This window comes from Melopsittacus undulatus, chromosome 21, assembly GCF_012275295.1.
Source record: "Melopsittacus undulatus isolate bMelUnd1 chromosome 21, bMelUnd1.mat.Z, whole genome shotgun sequence".
In the NCBI taxonomy this organism is placed as follows: domain Eukaryota; kingdom Metazoa; phylum Chordata; class Aves; order Psittaciformes; family Psittaculidae; genus Melopsittacus; species Melopsittacus undulatus.
The window spans coordinates 613,715-635,121 of record NC_047547.1 but is presented as its reverse complement, the minus strand read 5'-3'; the positions used below and the strand labels follow the sequence as shown (position 1 = coordinate 635,121).

The window sequence follows — 21,407 nt, the reverse complement described above, 5'->3', positions numbered from 1 at the left end:
AGGCACTGGACCTATGATACCAGTGGTACCAGCCAGCCCTGTGGGGAAGCAGCTCTGGCTGTGAGATCCTCCTGGATGTGCCATTGGCTGTGCCAATGGGATGAGCTTCCAGAAGGCAAAGAGCCAGGTCCTGCACTTGGGCCACAACAACACCATGGGATGCTGCAGGCTTGAGGAAGAGCAGCTGGAAACTGCTCATGGAAAGGAGCTGGATGGATGGAGCTGAGCATGAACAGCTTGTGCCCAGGCAGACCCCAGCATCCTGGCCTGGCTCAGCACCAGTGCGGCAGCAGGGCCAGGGCAGGATTGTGCCCCTGCACTGGGTATTGGTGACCTGATGGCTCCCTACAAGTGCCTGCAGGAGGATGGAGCCAGGATGGGGCTGGGCTCTGCTCCCAAGGGATGGGACAAGAGGAAACAGCCTCAAGCTGCACCAGGGCAGGTTTAGATGGAGCTGAGGATCAATTCCTTCCCCAAAGGAACCTGTCCTGTTACTTTGGCAAGTGGCTCCTCCTTTCTCAACATCCCAAAGAGTGTAACTGAGCCCCGCAACGTGAGGAGTTACTGTGTGTGTTTCTCAATCCACACCTGAGCAAGTGACTTCATTCCTTTCTGACAGCACCCAGTATCCACCACTGATTCCAATCTGGCTCTGTCACTTGTAATTAGGCAGTTTGTTTCTGCATTGTCTGTCATTCTCACATGCTCTTATAATGATGTATTGTGTGTCAGTGGGTACCAAGAGCCTTCAGCTCTTACTGAGCTGCGTGGATATTTATGAAGGCACCTACCTGGTTTGCAACACGAGGTTCTGAGGCTAAAATCCACTGGGATCTTTAAGACCTAAGGCATCAAAGTCATAGAAGGTGGATGTTTGCGTTGGGAACTGCAGATCACTTGGTCCCAAGGTGGGCACTGGAGGTTGATCAGAGCGATCCCACTGCACTGGCTTCTCTCCCCAAATGAAGGTATGGGATGAGCCAGGCATTGCAGGGATGGCACTGGAGGTGGGATCTCTTTGGGTGTTTCTTTTCCCCTGTGAGAACAGGGATTTGGGCTCCTGCTGCATTTGGCATCAGGTGGGAATCATGAGCTGGGAACAGAGGCATGGAGAAGATGGGGATGGTGCCACTGCTGGGTGCAGCTGCTGTGTAACCGAGGGGTAATTTGCATTGGAAAGCACATTAAGATCACCCAGACCCAACCCCCTGCCATGGGCACAGCTGAATTGGAGCTCAGTCTCCCACTTCTTGCCTTGTGCCACCAGCGCTTGCAGTATGAATGCATAGCAGGCTCTCAGCCTTCCTGGGGTGGTTTGTCTCGCTCCATGCTTCCTACATGATGAACCCAACCCCTGCACATGGGTGCAGAGCAGCAGGGCTCTGCTCGGAGGGGCAGTTGCAGTGGGTGGGTTTGGTGCTGGGTTACCCCTGGGGCTGGGGAACTGCTCTCAGCACTGCAGCATCCGGAGCCGCATCCATCCCAACGTGGCTGCGAGGGGATGGCTGGCATCAAACACTGTGCCCTGTAGCATAGCTCAGCAGGTCCAGAACGAGCAGAAGGCACAGGCATGGGGCTAAGCCAGCCCCATAAGGCACAGGGAAGGGATCACCCACTTGCTTTGCTCCAGCTTGGCTTTAAGGGAGCTGTGTGATGCAGCACGGCTGCTGCGTGTGCCCATGCGACGGCCCCACACAACCCCACGTGTGTGAGTGTGTGCTCGGGCAATGCCAGCACTGAGCCCAGGAGTGAGGCTTAATCCCTTTTAAATCTGGGACCAGAACTGATTCATCCTGGTTTTTACCTCCTGGGGTGAAATCCTGCCCGACTGATTCATGCTGGGTGCATGCAGGGAACCGGGAGCTTGGTCCTGGCTTCAAGGGCCCTTGTGCCTCTTTGCAGACCCGGTAAAGCAGCATCCTCAGCATCGCACAGAGCTGGTCTCACTCCTGGCACTGCTCTCCTCTTCCTTTCCCTGTTCTTTCCTTGCCAGGTCTCTCTCATCCCACACTGAATCAAAATCCCAGACTGGTTTGGGCTGGAAAGGACCTGAAGAACATCCAGTTCCAACCCCTGCCACGGGACCCCTTGCACTGGAGCAGCTGCTCCAAGCCCCTGTGTCCAACCTGGCCTTGATGGGGCAGCCAGGGATGGAGCATCTAAACCTTCTCCATTCAACCCATCCCAGCATCCCAGCACCCTCACAGGGAAGAGCTTCTCCCTTATCTCCAACCTGAGCTCCCCCTGTTCCAGTGTGAACCCATCATCCCTCATCCCATCACTCCAGTCCCTGATGCAGGTCCCTCTCCAGCATCCTTGTAGCCCCCTTCAGCTGCTCTGAGCTCCCCACGCAGCTTCCCCACTCCAGCCCCAATGTTCTCAGCCTGGTTCCTATGGGAGCTGCTCCACCCCCTGAGCATCCTCATGACCTCTTCCAGCCTTGCTCCACCAGCTCCATGTCCTGTTGCTGGAGGTGGCTTTGAGGGGCTGTTGGGTGCAGACGGGTGCTGGGGCTGGAGGAGGAGTCTCCAAGCAGCAGCATGGCTGGGGGTGATGATCCATGTGATGCTGGACCTGCTCTTCCCTCCCCTCCCACAGGCCCTGTTCATGTCACAGGGGATGTGGGAAGGTGCAGATAATGATGATGATGATGATTATTGTCATCGCTGAATGCATTGATTGTGCTGGTGCCTGCCAGACCCACCACACCCTCTGCTGCCATCAGCACCCAGGGCTGGGCTCCCTGACAGGTCCAAGGCTGCAATCCTGCCCTTTGCTCGCACTGTAAAACCTGATACCAAGTCCCAGGCTGGGAGAACACCAAAGGAAAAGGGGCTCGTGCCTTCCTTTTGCCTCCCATTTGGAAGCATCCAGCTCCGTGCTGTTTGGGTTTAAAGCTGGGTGCTGAGCACTGTTGCTGGCTGAGATACAAGTGCTGAGATAAGGCTGGTGTGAGAGCAGGGGGGTAGGAAGGACTGAAGCCCAGGGCTTGGCAGCCTGAGTCTCTTATGGCTGCGTTTCCTGTGTTTGCAATGGTAGGAAAACCCCTTGTGTCCCTGCGAGCTGGATCACACCCTCTGCAAGCAGAGAGCCTGGTGTTAATCAAATCCCTGGGGCAAATCAGTTGTGTGCATTTGATTTGCCCTTTACTTCTGCTCCCAGTTTTACACTGTGTTGGATTCCTGCATGGAGCACATCCCTGGTGTGACATCCCCAGTGCTCGTCCTGGCTCTGGCACACCTGGATAACACAAAGCACCCTCAGGAGGACACTTTACACTGAGTGTGATGGGGTTTCTACAGTCCAATGGCCTGAAGGCTCAAGGAAATACTCCCATCCCATGTTTGGCAACGTGTCACTCAGTGTGAAGGGAGCGGAGGGAGGTGATACGGGTTTTACTCCTGCCTCTCCCACGTACTTCCTGCCTGCAGGACACTTGATCTCTAAATCACTACCTACAGCTCCGTGTTTTCCTTGGTTGTTTTCCGTCCTCAGGAGCTCTTTGGGGTGACAAATGTGTTTGGACAGCTTTGATTTTCCAAAAGCTCTTGGAATTTGGGAGTGGGGCCAGAGCTTTGTTCCCGTGGAGCATCTCTGTTCCCGTGGAGGCACCAGGGTGAAGATGGGTGTTTGTGTTGGGGCAGCTAGTAAGAAACACAGTCATTGTGCACTATTGCCTTGTGCAGGGAGTTGGGATGGGGGCCATGGTGGATGCTTGGGGGAAGGAAGACCTTAATCCTCCCTGTGCTTGGAGGATGGGTCGGTGCAAGGTGGCATCGTGCCATTGACTCTGCCCAAGCTGTGTCAGACAAAACAGAGGGTTGATAAGAGCATTTTTCATTGATGACTGTGCTGGGTCATCCCTCTCCTTCCTCGCTCCATTCACCTGGCAGCATTATCCTTTAACCCAGACATGAATCAGGCCCATGGACTCCTGCAATAGTGCTGAGTCTCATTGCACTGCTTTGATTTCAGCTCCTGTGAGCTGGTGTTCCCTTGACTGCAGGGAGGTGACCTCACAGCTTCCATCCTCTCCGAATGGGACACATCAGTTTGCAAGTGAGTTAAGTGGAAGAGCTCCTCACACCATGTGCAACCTCATGGCCATGGGGTGCAGTGAGCAGGGCTGAGTTAACCAAGGAGTGGAGCAGTAATGGGGAGAGGAGCATCAGCAGTGGTTAAACATGCTGGTCAGGATGCAGCCTCCACCTTGGGAAGGGTGAAGCAGCTGATGGCTGGAGGCTGAAGAAGTATGGCCAGAGGATGGATATATGCTTGCCCTGTATTTTGAGGCTGGCCAGCCTGTTATTGAGATAGCTGGACTCTGATGTGACCTGACTTTGCCTGCTCTGTGTTGTGTGAGTTAGATCAGCTCAGCTGGCAGGAACTTGAACAGAGCAACAGATCCAATGGGCAGGACTCAGAAGTCATAGAGTCATAGAATTGGGTTGGAAAAGACCTTTAAGACCACCCCAGCACTGCCAAGGGCACCACTAACCCATGGTCTCACCTACATGGTGCATGAACACTTGGAGATGGTGACTGCCATGGGCAGCCTGTTCCAACACCCCAGCACCCAATCCTGGGGGATTTCTGTGGGGACAGAACATGGGGTTTCCATTCTTTCCTGATCCATGTGGTTCCAGAAGACCTGAGCCCAGCATTGCCAGGGCTGTGGTTCCACCCCAGCGCTGGGAATTGTGGTGTTTTAAGGTGTTTGTTTGGTTGTTTTTCCTTCAGGCTTTAGCTGTGGGAGTGACTTTCAACTTTCATGTAAAAATTATCCGTGTAATTATGATTATACATAATTAGAACGATATTTATAGTTATTCCTTCGTGTTTTCTTGTAAGGTCTGGTAATCTGGGGGAGAGGGGAAACAACCCAGCTGTAGATGAATGGAAAACAGGCTGGAGGAGGGGGAAAGGCCATAGCTGGGATGCCTCCACCGTGTGTCAGGCACAGAGATGTTCATAGGATCTGGTGCAGCTTGAGGCCGTTTCCTCTTGTCCCATCCCTTGTTCCTTGGGAGCAGAGACCCCACTCACCACAGCCTCACTGGAACGTGTGTGCTGTTATCTAAACACCTTGAGGGTTAGAGTGATGCTTTATGGGGGCTTCGGGAGCAGAACAAGCGTGGCCAGTTCTGTGTCAAAGAGGTGTTTCCTGGTGCTGGGATACGTGGCCAGCAGCAGGCACCTTCCCATGCAGCAAGGAGCCCAACAGAGCAGATAGAGGTGACACACAGCTCCTGGAGGGACAGGAGTGTGCCAGCAGCATTAGTCGCATGGAGCTGGCTCTGCCACCCCAGGCAAGCTGTGTCCAGCTCTTCCTGCCGGTCCCAGTGATGCTTCCCTTTATACCAAAGCTGTTCTGCTTTGCTGCAGAGAGGTGTAGCTGGAAGACACCAGTGCAGCTCAGGTGGGACCGGTCCCACCAGCCTCCAGCTGGTGAATGGAGATGTTCAATGGGATCGAGGCCTGAGGCTCTCTGAGCTGCAGGGCTGGAAGGGTGAGAGTCAGATGCAGTTTCCACGTGTGGAGGTGCATGAAGCTGCAGCATGAACAATACTGAAGCGCGTGCCAAGGGCACTGGAGCAGAGAGAGGCCCCAGGCTGGTTTCAAGTGCTCAGAAAAGCTGCTTGGTCATGAAATAGGTGAAGATTTAGGATCACAGAATAGCTGGGGTTGGAAAGGACCTAAAGCTCATCCGGTTCCAACCCTCACCTGAGGCTCTGTCTGATCTGGCCTTGAACACTGCCAGGGATGGAGCATCCAAACCTTCTCCATTGAATCCATTCCAGCGTCTCAGCACCTTCTTCTGCCTTATCTCCAACCTGAACTTGCCCTGTTCCAATCTGAACCCATAACCCCTTGTCCCATCGCTCCAGTCCCTGATGCAGGTCCCTCCCCAGCATCCCTGTATCCCCCTTCAGCTGCTCTGAGGTCTCCATGCAGCTTCCCTGCTCCAGTCCCAGTGTTCTCACCCTGGCTCCTATGGGAGCTGCTCCAACCCCTGAGCATCCTCATGGCCTCCTCTGGCCTTGCTCCAGCTGCTCCATGTCCATACATTGAGGACACCAGAACTGCAGCCAGGGCTGCAAGTGGGGTCTCAGCAAGCACAGCAGAGGGGCAGGATCCCCTCCTTCACCCCATTCAGTTTCCCCAGTGAAAGGGGTGACTTCCCATTAACAGGGGAATCACACCAGGTTCAAATGAGCCAGTGCAGTGTTTTGGAAGCAGGCAGTGGCAGAGCACTAAAGACACCAATGGGTGAACCTAGGGAGATGTAAGGCCCCGAGTTATAGCAGGAGGGTTCCTGTTGCCAGGCAATAACTATGGAGAGGTACCAACCTTTGGAACAAAGGCCCAGGCTGCTGGTGCCTTTCGGAAGAGCTTTCCAAAGAGCTGCGTCATTATATGGAGCTTTACAGCCCGAGTGACACAGGCAGCAGCAGTACATAAAGCAATAAAACCTCCTGGGAGATAACCACCTCCTCGAGCAGGGCTCATCAGGCTGGCGCCCATGGTGCCTGCAGCTGGGAAGTTCCCTCTGGAGTCACAGGAATTAGAGATGTTTTGTATGGAGGCTATGGAGATCCGGGAAGGGGTTGTTGCAAGCACAGCATACGAGGTTGTAGGGCTGCAGGTGGTGGTGGAAGCGACAGCTTGAGAGTGTCCTTCTGACAGCCCTATGGTGATACCCCCATCAGTGCTATCGTGATACCCCCATCAGTGCTATGGTGATACCCCCATCAGTGCTATTGTGATGCCCCCATCAGTGCTATGGTGATTCCCCCATCAGTGCTATCGTGATTCCCCCATCAGTGCTATCGTGATGCCCCCATCAGTGCTATGGTGATGCCCCCATCAGTGCTATTGTGATGCCCCCATCAGTGCTATGGTGATTCCCCCATCAGTGCTATCGTGATTCCCCCATCAGTGCTATTGTGATACCCCCATCAGTGCTATGGTGATACCCCCATCAGTGCTATGGTGATGCCCCCATCAGTGCTATGGTGATTCCCCCATCAGTGCTATGGTGATACCCCCAACAGTGCTATCGTGATACCCCCATCAGTGCTATCGTGATGCCCCCATCAGTGCTATCGTGATGCCCCCATCAGTGCTATGGTGATTCCCCCATCAGTGCTATGGTGATGCCCCCATCAGTGCTATGGTGATTCCCCCATCAGTGCTATGGTGATGCCCCCATCAGTGCTATCGTGATTCCCCCATCAGTGCTATCGTGATACCCCCATCAGTGCTATGGTGATACCCCCATCAGTGCTATCATGATGCCCCCATCCTGAGCCCTGCTCCGTGCTGGGACACTCAGTAATAGATGACTCAGTGCCGAAGCACTTGGGAACAGCAATCACAAACCGGGGCTGCGCTGTGCAAACACCGGAGCCAGGGGCACTCCCTGCTCCAGGAGGGGTTCAATCCAAACACCGCTCTCTAAAGACACAGCCAGAGGTAGCCATGGGGTAGGGACAGCAGGTGTGGAAGCAGTGGGTTGTCACTGCTCAGCATGGTCTTAACACACAGGTTTGCTCCCTGCAAAGCCTCCTTCCTCTTCCCTTAGGACAGGACCACATTTGATTCCCTGCCTCCATCCCACTGTGCTTTCTGGGCTGGAATTGGGACCTCGCTTTGTTTCCCCAAGGCTTTAGGGAGGGGTTTAGCATCTGTGACTCTTTCATTGGCTTTGTGAGCATCGGTGCACAGTGATGGGCTGTTCTGGGTGTGCAGGCTGGCTTGTTGTGCCCCCAAACACAACAGCCCCACATCAACAGTGTCAAAGCATTCACTCCCCCAAGAGGGTGTTTCAGCAGCCACCAAACCTGAATCCCTGGAGGTCACTTCAATGGGCTTGGAAGTATTTACCAGCCTGCTGGGTTGTGAAACTATGCAGTGTCACCATGGCACCCAGCAACACAAGCAAACTGCTTGTGACAGCTCGGCACGGCCGGATCCTGCTCTGACTTAACCTGCCTTGAAACCGGATTTCAATGGGGAATGTTGCCTTTGCAGGATGGGTGCCGGGAATCTGGGTTGGCTGTTATAGTGGGAGTGGGGAGTGCATAGCAGCAAGGTGAATGAGGCTCTCCTGCATTGACTTCAGCTTTGAATGGGATTCGGGCTCATCCTTACCTAAAATCAGTGGTTCTTCAGAACAAGAATTCCCTTTAGTAAGCAGAGTCTCCATCCAGCTTCCATCTCCCACAAGGAAGCAAGGGCATGCCTATAACAGGCTGTGGGCAGGACGTGCAGCCAGCACTATCTTGCTGTCCTGATGAGGGGAAGAGATGAAGGCTGACACATCCAGGCCAGACTTTGAAATGTCATGGAGGGTTTACAACCTGATAGTCCCTTCCAGGCTTCTGCATTAGCCCATACAGCTCATTCTGGTCTCTGCCTCTCCTGCACAGGAGTTTAAGCAGAAACCTGTGTCCTTTGGAGCATGGACCAGTGTGTTGGCTGCATGGTGCTGCCTGCCTAAACCACCTTGATGTTAACTTGAACAGGAGAGAGGAAGCAACCCCAGGGCCAGCAGTGGCATCTCTGATCTGCCCTGCTGCTGCCAGAGCATGGGGTGGGTGGTCAAGGCTGAAGCTGGCTTTGCTGTGTATTGCACTAAGCTGGACCAGGCACTAAGCTGAGGCCTCTTCCCTCTTTCCTGCTGTGTTACTGCAGGAGAGTTACAGATCAGTGCATCTTCCTTCTGCTTTCAACCTTCATTTAGGCAGGTGCAGAGGAACGGAGGAGCCTTGAGAACAGAGGGATTGGAGCTGGCCCATCACAACCCTTACCATGGGCTCCAGGGTCGCATCCCCTGTGGTGGAGGTGAAGGGAAGTGCCAGGCATGTCCTGTCCCTTGTCCATCCCTTGCATGTCCCTTGTCCATCCCTTCCCTGTCCCTTCCCTGTCCCTTGCCCATCCTTTCCCTGTCCCTTCCTTGGCCCTTGTCTATCCATTCCCTGTTCCTTCCCTGTCCCTTCCCTGTCCCTTCCTTGTCCCTTGCCCATCCATTCCCTGTTCCTTGTCCGTCCCTTGCCCATCCTTTCCCTGTCCCTTCCCTCCTCTCTCTCCGCAGGCAGGGGGTGGGCGCTGCCGGGCACTCCCAGCTCCTCGCCGTAAACCGATTCCTCTCCTGCCCTGGGGCCAAGCCCTGCGCTCCTAACGGATAAAAGGGGAAGCGGCCGCAGCAGCCGCTCACTCCCTGCGCTCCCGGAGCCTCCAGGCATTGGGTCCCATCATGTCCCGCTCCGTGAGCTTCAGCTCCCGTTCCGCCGCCGGCCCCGGCATCAGCCAGGTGCGGGTCAGCACCGTCTCGTCCACCCGTGGGCTCGGGGGTGGCTCCGGCTTCAGCCGGGCCGGGGGCTTCGGCAGCTCCAGCCTCTACAGCCTGGGCTCCGGCAGCAAGCGGGTGTCCGTCGGGGGGAGCAGCTCCTACAGCGTCCGCTCTGGATACGGCTATGGGGGCATGGGGCTCGGTGCGGTGCCCGGCACCGGCAGCATCCAGGAGGTCACCATCAACCAGAACCTCCTGACGCCCCTGAACCTGGAGATCGACCCCAACATCCAGCGGGTGCGCAAGGAGGAGAAGGAGCAGATCAAGACCCTCAACAACAGATTCGCCTCCTTCATTGATAAGGTGAGGGCTTGGGAGCAAATCTGGCCCAAAGCTCACTTAATCCAATGGGGGGGGGGGGGGGGGGGGGGTTCACGGATGGGCTCAGGATCAGGTCCTCGGGAGCCTGGTGTGATTTGCCTGCTGCAATACAATAACTCCCATTAAAGCCCTCTGGAGTTACCCATGGCCTTCTGTAAAGGGTTTTGCCCTGCTTAGGCCTGCTTTGTACCCCTTTTATTGAGCTATTACCCATAATGTGGATGGGAAAGAGCTTTTATTTAGTGTGTCCCTCCTATTGCCCATCATGTGGGTGGGCAATAGCTTATTTGGTTTATTTAGCTATTGTCCATAATGTAGGTGCAGGCTTTAAAGATCCAGTCTGCACCCAAGCACACCTCTACCTAATGCAGGGAGGAGGGGGTCTCATGGAGAGGAATCCTCCCAGTAGAACAGGCCTTGATGTAAGTCAGACCTTGCTGTGTTTGCACTGCCCTGCACCCTGTGGCTTTAGCCTCTTGCACTGATTGATCCTATGGCCTGTGTAAACTGCAGCTCTGGCATCCTCGACATGCAAGGAATCCAGACCTGGAGTGGGGGTGATTGTCTGAGGTCTGTGGATGGCTTCTGTCAAGTGTCGAGCAAGCAGAATCTCCTTATCTTAAGTTCATCCAAAGCCTTGGAATCATAACTGCTCCCTCCTGGTCTTTATCCCCCTCACAGTGGCTCCCATCCCCAGGCTCTCTATCCCTCAGGATCAACTCCAAGGCAGCTCCCCCTTCCTCCTGCTTTCCCAAATGACCCCAGTGTTGTTTTCCAGGTCCGTTTCCTGGAGCAGCAGAACAAGATGCTGGAGACCAAATGGAGCCTCCTCCAGGACCAGAAAACCACCCGCAGTAACATTGCTCCCATGTTTGAGACGTACATCAGCAACCTGCGGCGGCAGCTCGATGGGCTCTTGAACGACAAGGGGCGTTTGGAGGGCGAGCTCAAGAACATGCAGGATCTGGTTGAGGATTTCAAGACCAAGTAATGTGTCACCTTCCTGTCTAACAGTGTAGTTGGGGTGGTGTAATGGTGTAGTTGGTGTAATGGTGTACTTGGGTTGGTGTAAAAGTGTAGTTGGTGTAATGGTGTACTTGGGTTGGTGTAATGGTGTAGTTGGTGTAATGGTGTACTTGGGTTGGTGTAAAAGTGTAGTTGGTGTAATGGTGTAGTTGGGTTGGTGTAATGGTGTAGTTGGTGTAATGGTGTACTTGGGTTGGTGTAATGATGTAGTTGGTGTAATGGTGTACTTAGGTTAGTGTAATAGTGTAGTTGGTGTAACGGTGTACTTGGGTTGGTGTAACGGTGTAGTTGGGTTGGTGTCATGGTGTAGTTGGTGTAATGGTGTACTTGGCTTGGTGTAACAGTTGTAGCTGTAGTTAGAAGCTTCTAGAGATGTCTCCAGCTTTTTTGCTGGGGGGGGGGGAGACTTTTCTAGCCATGAGTCAGGTGTCTGAGTGCCTGGCTTCTTGCCTGGATTGCTCCTACAGGATTCCAGTGGCTCCATCCCCTTTGGGGTCTCCTCAGGGATGCCTTTGTCCTGGGGCTCTGTAGGAAGCCCATGGAGCTCAGCTTTGTGGGCAGGGAAATGGAGCAGGGGACCTGCCACCTGGAAGCTGCTTTTCAGTCCCAATCGTGTGGCTTGGGAGGAGTCCCCTGAAGAAAGCAGCCTTTGTCCCAGCGTGGCCCAACCCAGTGAATGCCTTGAATAGGAAAGGAAAGAAAGCAAAGAGGGAGCTGGCAAACTGGATCCAGCAGGAACTGCAAACAAACAGCACTGGTAACCTCCGGAGTGTGCTTAGGGAAGGTCATTCCCAGCCATTCCCAAGGAGGCTCATGGCAATGGTGTTTCCCCTGATCCTGCTCTGCTCAGCCCCAGGTTTCATCCCTGCAAGGAGCTGGTTTGCACCCAGAGGAATTGCAGCCCTCGTTTTACTTGCAGGGCACACGAATGTGAGGTGCAGAGGAGCGTTCTTATTCCTGCAATTCCTTATTACAGGTCCATGTAAAACCAGACCCTGGTTGTGCTACGAGAAGTAAAACAGGAATTTCCCTTTATCAGGGATGGAGTAATAGGAAAAGGGGTTAAAACTGAAACAGGGTTTAGGTTACATCTTAAGCAGAAGCTCTTCCCTATAAGAGGGTGGTAGGACATTGGCACAGGGTGCCCAGAGAAGCTGTGGCTGCCCCATCCCTGGCAGTGCTCAAGGCCAGGTTGGACACAGGGGAAGGGGTCCCTGGAGCTGGGTTGGAGCTGGGTGAGCTTTAAGGTCCCTTCCAACCCAAACCCCTCTGGATTCTATAGATCAGGAGCCTAAGATGCTCGTGCAGCAGAGCGAGGTAGTACCTGGAGTTCAGAACCTGCCTCTCCCCATTTCCATGAAGGAAATGCCATGTTCCAAGTCGAATTCCCAAACTGGGAATGCACTTCCTGTGCCTGTTGCCTCTTTTTCCTATGTCTGGTTTACTCAGTGATGCTCAGTTCACATCTGGGGTAAGGGAGGAGGAGATTTATCCGCACCAGGCTCCAGGGGATGAGGTTCAGTCCCTTACTCAGGAATTGCATTGCCTAAGGGTGTGGTTTAGAGCAAGCAAAGGTAGGAGCAGGCTGGATTCCCTCTGCCCACGTGGCTTGGTGCAGGGCATGCCAGGGTGTGAGAGTGCCCCAGGCTTCTGGATCACCTTGGGAGTTCCTGGAGAGTGTGGAATGACTTGTCACTTGGTCGGGCAGCTTAGTCAGGGTTCCCTCAGGAAATGAGGAATTCCATAAGCCCTTCTAGAGCGATTCAGGCCTGTTCCCTATCCCTGCTTGTCCATTCTGCCCTGCAGGCTGTGCCTGTGCAGCACGGGCACATCGTTTCCAGGTCACATATTACTCTGCCATAGCAATAGATGCAGCTTGTTCTCCTTGGACAACATCCGTGTATGGCAGTGGGATGGGCAAGCTTCCAGTGCGGAGCAGAACAGGAGGCACATGAAGGCTCAAGGGAAGGCAAATGCCAGCTCTAGCCATGCAGGGGCTGTGTAAATAGAGAGCAGTGCTCTGGCTTTGGGAACAGGAATTCCCAACCAGAGAAGGTGGCTCCTGCTCTGCTCCTTGGATGACTTTCCAGATTCCTACAGCAGGATCCTGCTGTTTGATTCAGCAGTGGCTGTACATAAGCTGGTGTAAGGCAGGCACCGAGAGCCAGGAGCAAAGTAGTGATGCTGTGAAGCCAACGGAGCATGGTTTTTATCTGCTCAGCATCTAGCTCATTACCTCTAAAGGTGACCACCTGAAGAGGGCTTGTAGCCAGCTCTAGAAGCAGCTTTGAAGCAGAGCCACTCTGTGCAGAATGAGGGTCATTACACTCGGTTGTACCAGGGCCATGGCCTGTGATGGACACCTGCAAAGGGTTCTCCAATGCCTGGAATAAGGAAGTGCACAGTGAAAGCAGCATCAGCAGCTGCTTAGACCAGCAGAGAGGAGTTGGTTGAACCTGCTGGCATCCCTTCCTGCTTTTGTGTTTGTTCTCTCAAGGGGTAAGTGAAACAGTCGGGAGCCTCAGGACCCACACTGCAGTCCTGCAGCCATCCACGAGTGAGGATGAGGAGCAGAAACCTTTGTAAACACAGTGAATAATAAGGAATATGGGAAAGCAGGGGTGAGAAAGGCTTTGCTGAGGCTGCTCACAAAGACAGAAGTGGAGGGAGACTAAAACCACTCAGGGTAACTCTTGACGTGATGCTTCCCCTTTCCCCAGGCTCTAACATCTCACCAATGCCTTCCTCCCTGGCAGGTATGAAGATGAGATCAACAAGCGCACGGCAGCAGAGAATGAGTTTGTGGTGCTCAAGAAGGTGCGTGCAGGGATGTCTGATGGGGCTCCCCATGGGTGTTCATAGCCCTTCTCCCCCTTTTGTCCCTGCATTTGCTTTGCTGTCCCCTCATCTTTTAGCTGTGCCTAGAGACATGCAGGTGAAGAACTCGAGCTCTCCTTTCTGGCTAAAGGCTGCCTCGGTAGGCACTGCAGTCTATCTGGGAAGCACTGCAGATCCCAGGGATGTCCTAGATTATGGCTGTATCTTTGGAACACTTCCCAAGGCTGGGTTAGGGTTAGGTGCAGGCTGGCATTGGGCTTGCAAAGATAGTTCCAGGGATCTGCAGAACAGAAGGGATCCTGCACATCAGCAGCATTTAGTGCCCTTTTTAGGACATGGTGGGTCCTCGGGTAGAGGACATAGAGAGCTTGGGGAGCATGGTGGGCTCATGACTGCTTGTGAAGGCTGGGTGGACTCAATGTGATTCTGTCTCTTGCAGGACGTGGATGCTGCCTACATGAACAAAGTGGAGCTGGAGGCCAAGGTGGATGCGCTCACGGATGAGATTAACTTCCTGAGGTCTCTCTATGAAGCGGTGAGTTCCTTTGGGCTTTGGGTGGCTGCTGCAGTGTGGCACCAGCAGTGAGGGGAGAGCAGTGACTGGTGGCTGAGAGAATGAATGTGCTGCTTCCAGGGATGAGGGAGGTGATGGAGACACAGAGTGTTCCCTTATGTGAGCAAAACCAGCCCTGCGAGTGGAGTGCTCTGTGAACTGGCACAGTGATTCCTCCCTAACTGGGATGTGAAATGGATTTATTGGTGCTGTTAGCATGAAAACATGGAAAACCCATGTGCTACAGGCAGGGCTGTAGTGCTGGGGTGTGCTGGTGTGTTTGTGTGCTGCGAGAGGGACAGAAAGGAAAGCTCCTTGTCCCAGATTCCTTTATCTTACCCATTATTTGCAAGGTAAGAGACTGATTGAACTGGACACATTGCATCCTTGGGTGGGGTGGTGGAATTTGGCCCTTGCATAGCTGTGGAGCTGATGCTCATTTCTTGGATGAAGCTTTCCATGCTGGGCTCTTATCTCAGGAATGGGATAACCCACCCTCGCTGTCAGCATGTGGCTGATAACTGTCTTCATTTCTGCTGCCGCTTACTTTGTGCTTTGCAAGGTTGATGTGATTCAGTTGGTTTCCTTCTGATTAATGAGTGTTTTGGTTGAATTCTTCTTAGCTGCCTCCCTTTCCCTTTTCTTCTTGGATTCTCTCTTTAATTGGCTTCCAAAAACCAGTGATTAATGGTACTCTTTTTAATGCAACTGCCAGGAACTTCAAGAGCTTCAAGCCAAGATCTCTGACACCTCAGTGGTGCTGTCTATGGATAACAGCCGAAACCTGGACCTGGACAGCATCATTGCAGAGGTCAAAGCACAGTATGAGGAGATTGCCAACCGGAGCCGGGCGGAGGCTGAGTCCTGGTACCAGAGCAAGGTGAGTTTGGGACACAGAAAGGCTCCTGTTAGTCCATGCATCCGCATGGCATGGCCGGGAGGGGTTTTAGCCATTCTGACCCATTCCTGTGTTCCCTATGGCAGTATGAGGCCCTGCAGGTCACCGCAGGGAAGCACGGGGATGATCTGCGCAACACCAAGAACGAGATCGTGGAGATCAACCGTGTGATCCAGAGGCTGCAGGGGGAGATTGAAAACGCAAAGGCCCAGGTGAGGATGTGATGTGAGCAATAGGTGAGAGTCTGTATGTATCTATAGCTGAACTACAGGTGAGAGTCTGTTTGTATCTATAGCTGAACTACAGGTGAGAGTCTGTTTGTATCTATAGCTAAACTATAGGTGAGTCTATATGTATATATAGCTAAAGTATAGGTGAGAGTCTGTATGTATCTATAGCTGGACTATAGGTGAGAGTCTATATGTATCTATAGCTGGACTATAGGTGAGAGTCTATATGTATCTATAGCTGAACTATAGGTGAGAGTCTGTCTATATAGCTGGACTATAGGTGAGAGTCTGTGTATCTATAGCTGGGCTATAGGTGAGTCTTTCAATATAGCTGAACTATATGTGAGAGTCTATATGTATCTATAGCTGGACTATAGGTGAGAGTCTCTGTATAGCTGAACTATAAGTGAGTATCTATACAGCTGGACTTTAGGTGGGAGTCTATATATATATATAACTGGACTATAGGTAGATCTCTATATAGCTGAACTATTGGTGAGAGTCTATGTAGCTGAACTGTAGGGGAGAGTCTCTCTCTCTCCAGCTAAACTATAGGTGAGAGTCTCTATGTAGCTGAACTATAGGTGAGAGTCTATATGTTTATAGCTCTAGATGAGCCCACAGGCTCAGAGGGGGGTAGTGCAGAGGGGAGTGATGCAGAGCCGTCTCCAAAGGGCACTGCTGTGTGTGGCCTCCCTCTCGGCCCCACACATTCCTTGGGCCTTGCTGCTTCTGGGATCTTTGTCCACTCCCTTCTTGGGGAGCACCATGTTTGGGCACGGGAGGGAATGATACAGCTGGATGGGAGCTGTGTTTGCTTGTGGCAGGGCCCTTATCGCTTCATCCAAGGGCTGGGGCAAGTGAATGGCTGAGGGCTGGAGGCTGCTGGTGAATAACCAGGGTGCACAAAGATGGAGATAAGCTATTGTGATTCATCCATTCGCCTGCTTGTTTGGTTTCAGGGCAGGGAGGCTTCAATGCACACTCAGGAGCCAAGAGCTGACCTGGGGCAGCTGCCTTGAATAATGGATGAAGAGTATAAAGTACATGTGTTCATTGTGAGGCCTCCCTGGCAAGCACAGGGCTTTTGTGGAGGTGCAGGGGCACAGTTGAGGCTGCATTAGGGCTGCCAGCTTGATGTGGCCCCACAGGGATGCTTTGGGTCTGCATTGGTTGTTAACTGCAGGTCTGCTCTTGCCTCACATCAAAGCCTGGTGGAGACCAATTGGCACCAAACAAGCTCTTGGGGCATAATAAATAGGAGAGAAACCCTGAGCTTGCATTAACCCCAAGTGTTGTCTTGTTGTGTGTGGTGTGGGTGGGCTGAGCATCCCCTGAAGAGTCTTCCATAATCATAGCCAGTGGAGAGAATAGGGTCTGCCTATGCAAAGAACACACTGAGATGAGCTGCTCTCCATCCAGTGTCCAAACCAGTGTGTAGGCATGGATTCCAAGGGATCTCCGTTGAGCAGAAGGCTCCAGGGCTGTGCAGGCACCTAGGGATGGTCAGAAGTCCATGGGCAGCAGTGTCCTCCACCAAGGAGGTGGGATGCCCATGATGTTCCCCTGCTCTGTCCCCACAGCGTGCCAAGCTGGAGGCAGCCATCGCTGAGGCTGAGGAACGTGGGGAGCTGGCCCTCAAGGATGCCAGGGCCAAGCTGGAGGAGCTGGAGGCAGCTCTGCAGAAGGCCAAGCAGGACATGGCCAGGCAGCTCCGTGAGTACCAGGAGCTCATGAACGTCAAGCTGGCCCTGGACATTGAGATCGCGACCTACAGGAAGCTGCTGGAGGGAGAGGAGAGCAGGTGAGGACAAGCTGTGGGTTTCACATGGGGCAGGTCCAACCCTCTGTTCCCTTTGCTTGGGACATTGCGAGGGCACAATCCCAATTCCTGCAAGGAATTCCAGAAGTGAGGACTGGGCAGTTTCAGTGGGGTTTTGGTCCTGAAAGTGCTTTGGCTGAAGAGCCAAATCGGGGCAAGTCCTGGGGAAAACAGGATGCTCTTGGAGGAAACATCCAAAGAAGGAAAGAGAGTTGTTTCCATCCTTTGTTCAGTGCTGTGGCAGGAAATTCCCAAGTGGCTCAAATCCCTATGGAATTAGGACAGAGCTGCTGTGCTCTTTCAGCCCCCCCTCTCCCCAGCTGATAACAGAGCTGTAACTGTAGGGCCGGAGCAAAGCGCTGGATGGCACACGTATCTTGTTTGAATGATTTACAACAGCAATAACTCATTGCCATTGTCTTCACCCTCAGCCCTGGGGGAGCACTGAGTAATGCAGAGTCTAACCTGGCCTCTTCCTTTCTGCCTTTGTGTTTTGTCTTCTCCAACAGGTTGGCTGGTGATGGAGTTGGCAGCGTCAACATCTGTGAGTTGGTTTTGTACTCTCTGGTAGTTACCCATAGCAAATGCAGGTGGGGACCAGCTGGGGCTGCGTGCAGGAGCCTCAGTGCCCTGTTAACCCCTTCTTAAATGGGAGCCCCCCAAGACAGACCTTGATAGTGCTGTTGGCTCCGGGGCAGGCTTCAGCTCCAGCTCCTGTGTAGGAAACTGAACTTGGGGCAATATTGCTCTTTCTTTCCTCCCATTTTTATATGTGCTAATGAGGAAATGAATCGCCTGGGTTGGAAGTTAGTGCCAAGGTGACATTAGAAGGTGTCTTTCCAGCTTGGGAAGCATTGGGTGCTCACCTTGCCTAGACATTGGAGAGATGCTGGTGTCTTGGAGGTGCTGTCTGCAGGTCTAAACCAGTGACTCTACTTCCCATCCACTTACTTGCTGTTTGTAGCTGGTGAACCACATGCCCACAGCCTCTCTGGTGCACCAAGAGATGAGCTGAATGTGTTTGATGCGGGCTTCTCCATGCTGCCAGGTTGAGAGCTGGTGATGGGAGACTGCTCAGCCCTCAGGTGCATCTGGCTTGGCACAGGGAAACATGCTCCAGGCAAAAATGTAGCAGGAGATGAGTGTTTTATAGGGATCAGAGGGAGTTTCCTGCCCTTTCCTGGGGATGCCAAACTGGGATTGAAGCTCCTGCTGCTCACATTCGGTTTCCTTCTCTCCATGCTGCAGCCGTGGTCAGCTCCAGCGGCGGAGGTGGCTTTGCCAGGTCCAGTGGATTGCTGGGAGGAGGCCTCAGCCTGGGCTCAGGAATGGGCAGCGGAGCACTCGGCTTCTCCTCCGGGGGTGCCACCAAGTCCTACACGGTCACCACCACCTCATCCAGCAGGAGAAGCTTCAGGAAGTAACTCTCGGATGGGAGAGCAGCAGTACCCGTTACATGGGAGGGGGAAACCATAGAGAGCAAAGTCTTTGTTGCCTTCCTAGGACAAACTGGCTGCACAATTTGGGCAGTGGTGAAGGAATTGGGGTGAGAAACAGCAGTGCCTGCCCCGGCCACATCACCCCAGGCTTGATCCTGCACTCCTGAACGTGGTGGGAACCATTGCACAGAGAGCAGGTTCAAGCCTGGAGGGTGAAATCCATCTGGTGAAGCAGGTGGGATAATACATTTGTTACTTGTGTGCTTGGTACCCCCTGCTCAGGGCTGGATTTCACCCTTGGAATGGCAAAGCAACCATTTGAGTGGCAAGGAATTCCACGCTTGTGCTGTGGGTTTGGAAGAGACACCAGGAGATTATCTGCCTTGGATTGGGATGGGGAAGATTTCATTCCCTTGGGCTCCTCAGAACAGGTCAACCCTTGCTGGGATTGCAGCCTGGGTTGGTTTTGGTAACGTTTACCAAAACCTTTGGGGTTCTCTTGGCTCAGAAATGGGGCTCTGTGATTCTCCCCTGCCTGAAGCTGCTTTCTCACCGAAGGCAATGCAGGCAGATTACTTTCAGGCTCTTTATAGCCAAGTAACTCCTAAACAAGCTCCTCACCCCATTCCCTCTTCTTAAAAGAAGCCCAAAGCTTAAGGGATATGAAGTGAAACATTCCCCATCTCCGAATGTCTCTTTTACCACCCTGTCTTTCAAAGTGATATCAGGTGTCTATTACAGGTAGGGAAGAGCGTGATTTGTTGATGCATCATTCCAATAGTTCCTTGTTCCTGCCCAAATGTGCCTTCAGCTGACCTGTGCCAGGTTCTTACTGCAGTAGGAATGATTCTTGGATAAATAGCTCACAGAAGCTGCACAGAATCGTTGCATTTCATGCTCAGCCATGTCCTAGCAGGGCATCTTTGGTTGCTGTTTTAAGCCTTTGTGGTCTGGGAGTTTGTCATGAGGCTGTTAATAAAGTTTCCCTATTGCATGCTGCTTCCGTGCCAGCCGCATTCCTTGTCTGTGCTGCCCTGGATGCTCTGGGAAAACCCCCAGTGTTATCCCTTCCTCCTGCCTCCGGAGCCTGCTGCCCTGGAGCAGTGCCACGCTGTGGTTGGAGGTAGGGTTTAGGGTTTGCTGCCTGCACAGTCTTCCGTTTCTGGGTGAGTTTTACCTGCTTGCTCCCAGTCTGGGCACTGGGACGATGGCATTGGTTTGTTCAAGCACTTGGATGCAGCCCAGCCCCTGGTCAGGACTGAAACTTGGACCAATCTGTCCTCGAGCATCATCTGGGTGATGGCATTGGTTTGTTCAAGCACTTGGATGCAGCCCAGCCCCTGGTCAGGACTGAAACTTGGACCAATCTGTCCTCGAGCATCATCTGGGTGATGGCATTGGTTTGTTCAAGCACTTGGATGCAGCCCAGCCCCTGGTCAGGACTGAAGCTGAGACCAATCCATCCTCGAGCATCATCTTCCTCTGCTGAGCAGAGGAGCTGAGCGCTGGAGGAGACCCCCTTGCCAACAGCCAGAGCTTGGAAAGGAGAGCCTGGACCCTGCTGCATGAGGACAGCTCCTTCCTGCTCCTTTTGGGGCACCGTGGGGTGAGGAGGACTCACTCCGGGGGGTTTGTGCTTGCTCCCACCCCTCTCATAGACCCATGGTGCAGACGTGAGGCCAGCCCTGGTTGGTGTTGCTCAAAGCATCACCCCAGTGGGGCCAGGCAGAGGGTTTGGAGCCACTGATGCCTCCAGGCTGCTTTGTGCATCCTCTAAGGATGCTTTACCTGCCTCTGCAGTACCCAGATCCCCTTCCTCTGGTGCCCAGCACCACCCAGCCCCTTGTGCTGAGCCTGTGTGTGGTTTCACTGCACACATGGCACTAAGGAAGGGAGGCATTAGGGTGCCCAGCAGAGCTCTGCTATCAGCACCCAGCTCACAGCTTTTGTGTTGTGGCCAGGAAATCAAACTGAATCAAATGCCCTGAAATGAAGAGCTCAAAGGCAGCTCTGCCCGGGTGGGTTTGGCAGTGGGTGCCACTGATTGCTGCTGCTTGCAGCAGTGAGGAGATGCAGGACAACAAGTGATGAGGAGGGCTCCATCGCTTGAATCCGTGTGTGCAGGAAGGGGCATGTGCAGGCTGGGTGGCTGCAGCTTTTCCCTGTTCCCAGGACAACATATGCTGGGGAAAAGGAGATTTGCACAATGTGGGGAACACCAGGAAGTGTCTTTGTGAGTCCATGGAGGTTTGAACCCATCATCCCTCATCCCATTGCTCCAGTCCCTGATGCAGGTCCCTCTCCAGCATCCTTGTAGCCCCCTTCAGACACTGGAAGCTGCTCTGAGGTCCCCATGCAGCTTCTCTGCTCCAGCCCCAATGTTCTCAGCCTGGCTCCTATGGGAGCTGCTCCAACCCCTGAGCATCCTCATGGCCTCCTCTGGCCTTGCTCCAGCAGCTCCATGTCCTTACATTGAGGACACCAGCACTGCACACAGTGCTGCAAGTGGGGAGAGAATCCCCTCCCTGAGCTGCTGCTCACGCTGTGGGGGTGCAGCCCAGCACACGGTGGGGTCCTGGGCTTAAGTGCACACTGAAGCTGGGTAATGTGAAGGCAACCTGTTATGGTTATTGGGATACTTCTTCAACTCCACTTGATCAGTTTTTATCTGATGCTTTAAATCAGACTTTGATTGTTTGTGCCACTGGTGCTTGCTCCTGGCCTCTGCATTTCTCTGCTCCTAGGACCTGTCCTGGTTTCCTCCAGTGAAGCATCCCAGATGGATGCTGTGCTCCGGCTGGACCATCCCTGCTGTTTCCTATGGGGATGCTTGGCAAGATGCATCAACTCTGCTCCATCCATCAACCCCTGTGGCTCCTCTGTACCACCACCAAAGGGGGCAAGGTTGGATGCATGCTATTGTAA

The 21,407-nt window shown here is 53.4% G+C and overlaps 1 protein-coding gene across 1 annotated transcript; it reads left to right on the top strand.

The window, feature by feature from the left end:
* The first annotated feature begins 454 nt into the window (after positions 1-454).
* Positions 455-19,481, top strand: LOC101870638 (keratin, type II cytoskeletal cochleal). The gene is made up of 10 exons (XM_005141805.3): positions 455-968; positions 9,098-9,658; positions 10,455-10,663; positions 13,459-13,519; positions 13,980-14,075; positions 14,809-14,973; positions 15,078-15,203; positions 16,805-17,025; positions 17,553-17,587; positions 18,292-19,481. The coding sequence occupies exons 2-10, from the start codon at positions 9,260-9,262 to the stop codon at positions 18,465-18,467; spliced, it is 1,488 nt and encodes a 495-aa protein (XP_005141862.2). The 5' UTR covers positions 455-968; positions 9,098-9,259; the 3' UTR covers positions 18,468-19,481.
* The last annotated feature ends 1,926 nt before the right edge of the window (positions 19,482-21,407 follow it).

Bases quoted from the DNA above. Each gene is read 5' to 3' on its own strand.
- LOC101870638 (XM_005141805.3), top strand. From the start codon at position 9,260: ATGTCCCGCTCCGTGAGCTTCAGCTCCCGTTCCGCCGCCGGCCCCGGC. The intron at 14,974-15,077 runs GTGAGTTTGGGA...TCCCTATGGCAG, and splicing joins AGTCCTGGTACCAGAGCAAG to TATGAGGCCCTGCAGGTCAC. The intron at 17,026-17,552 runs GTGAGGACAAGC...CTTCTCCAACAG, and splicing joins CTGGAGGGAGAGGAGAGCAG to GTTGGCTGGTGATGGAGTTG.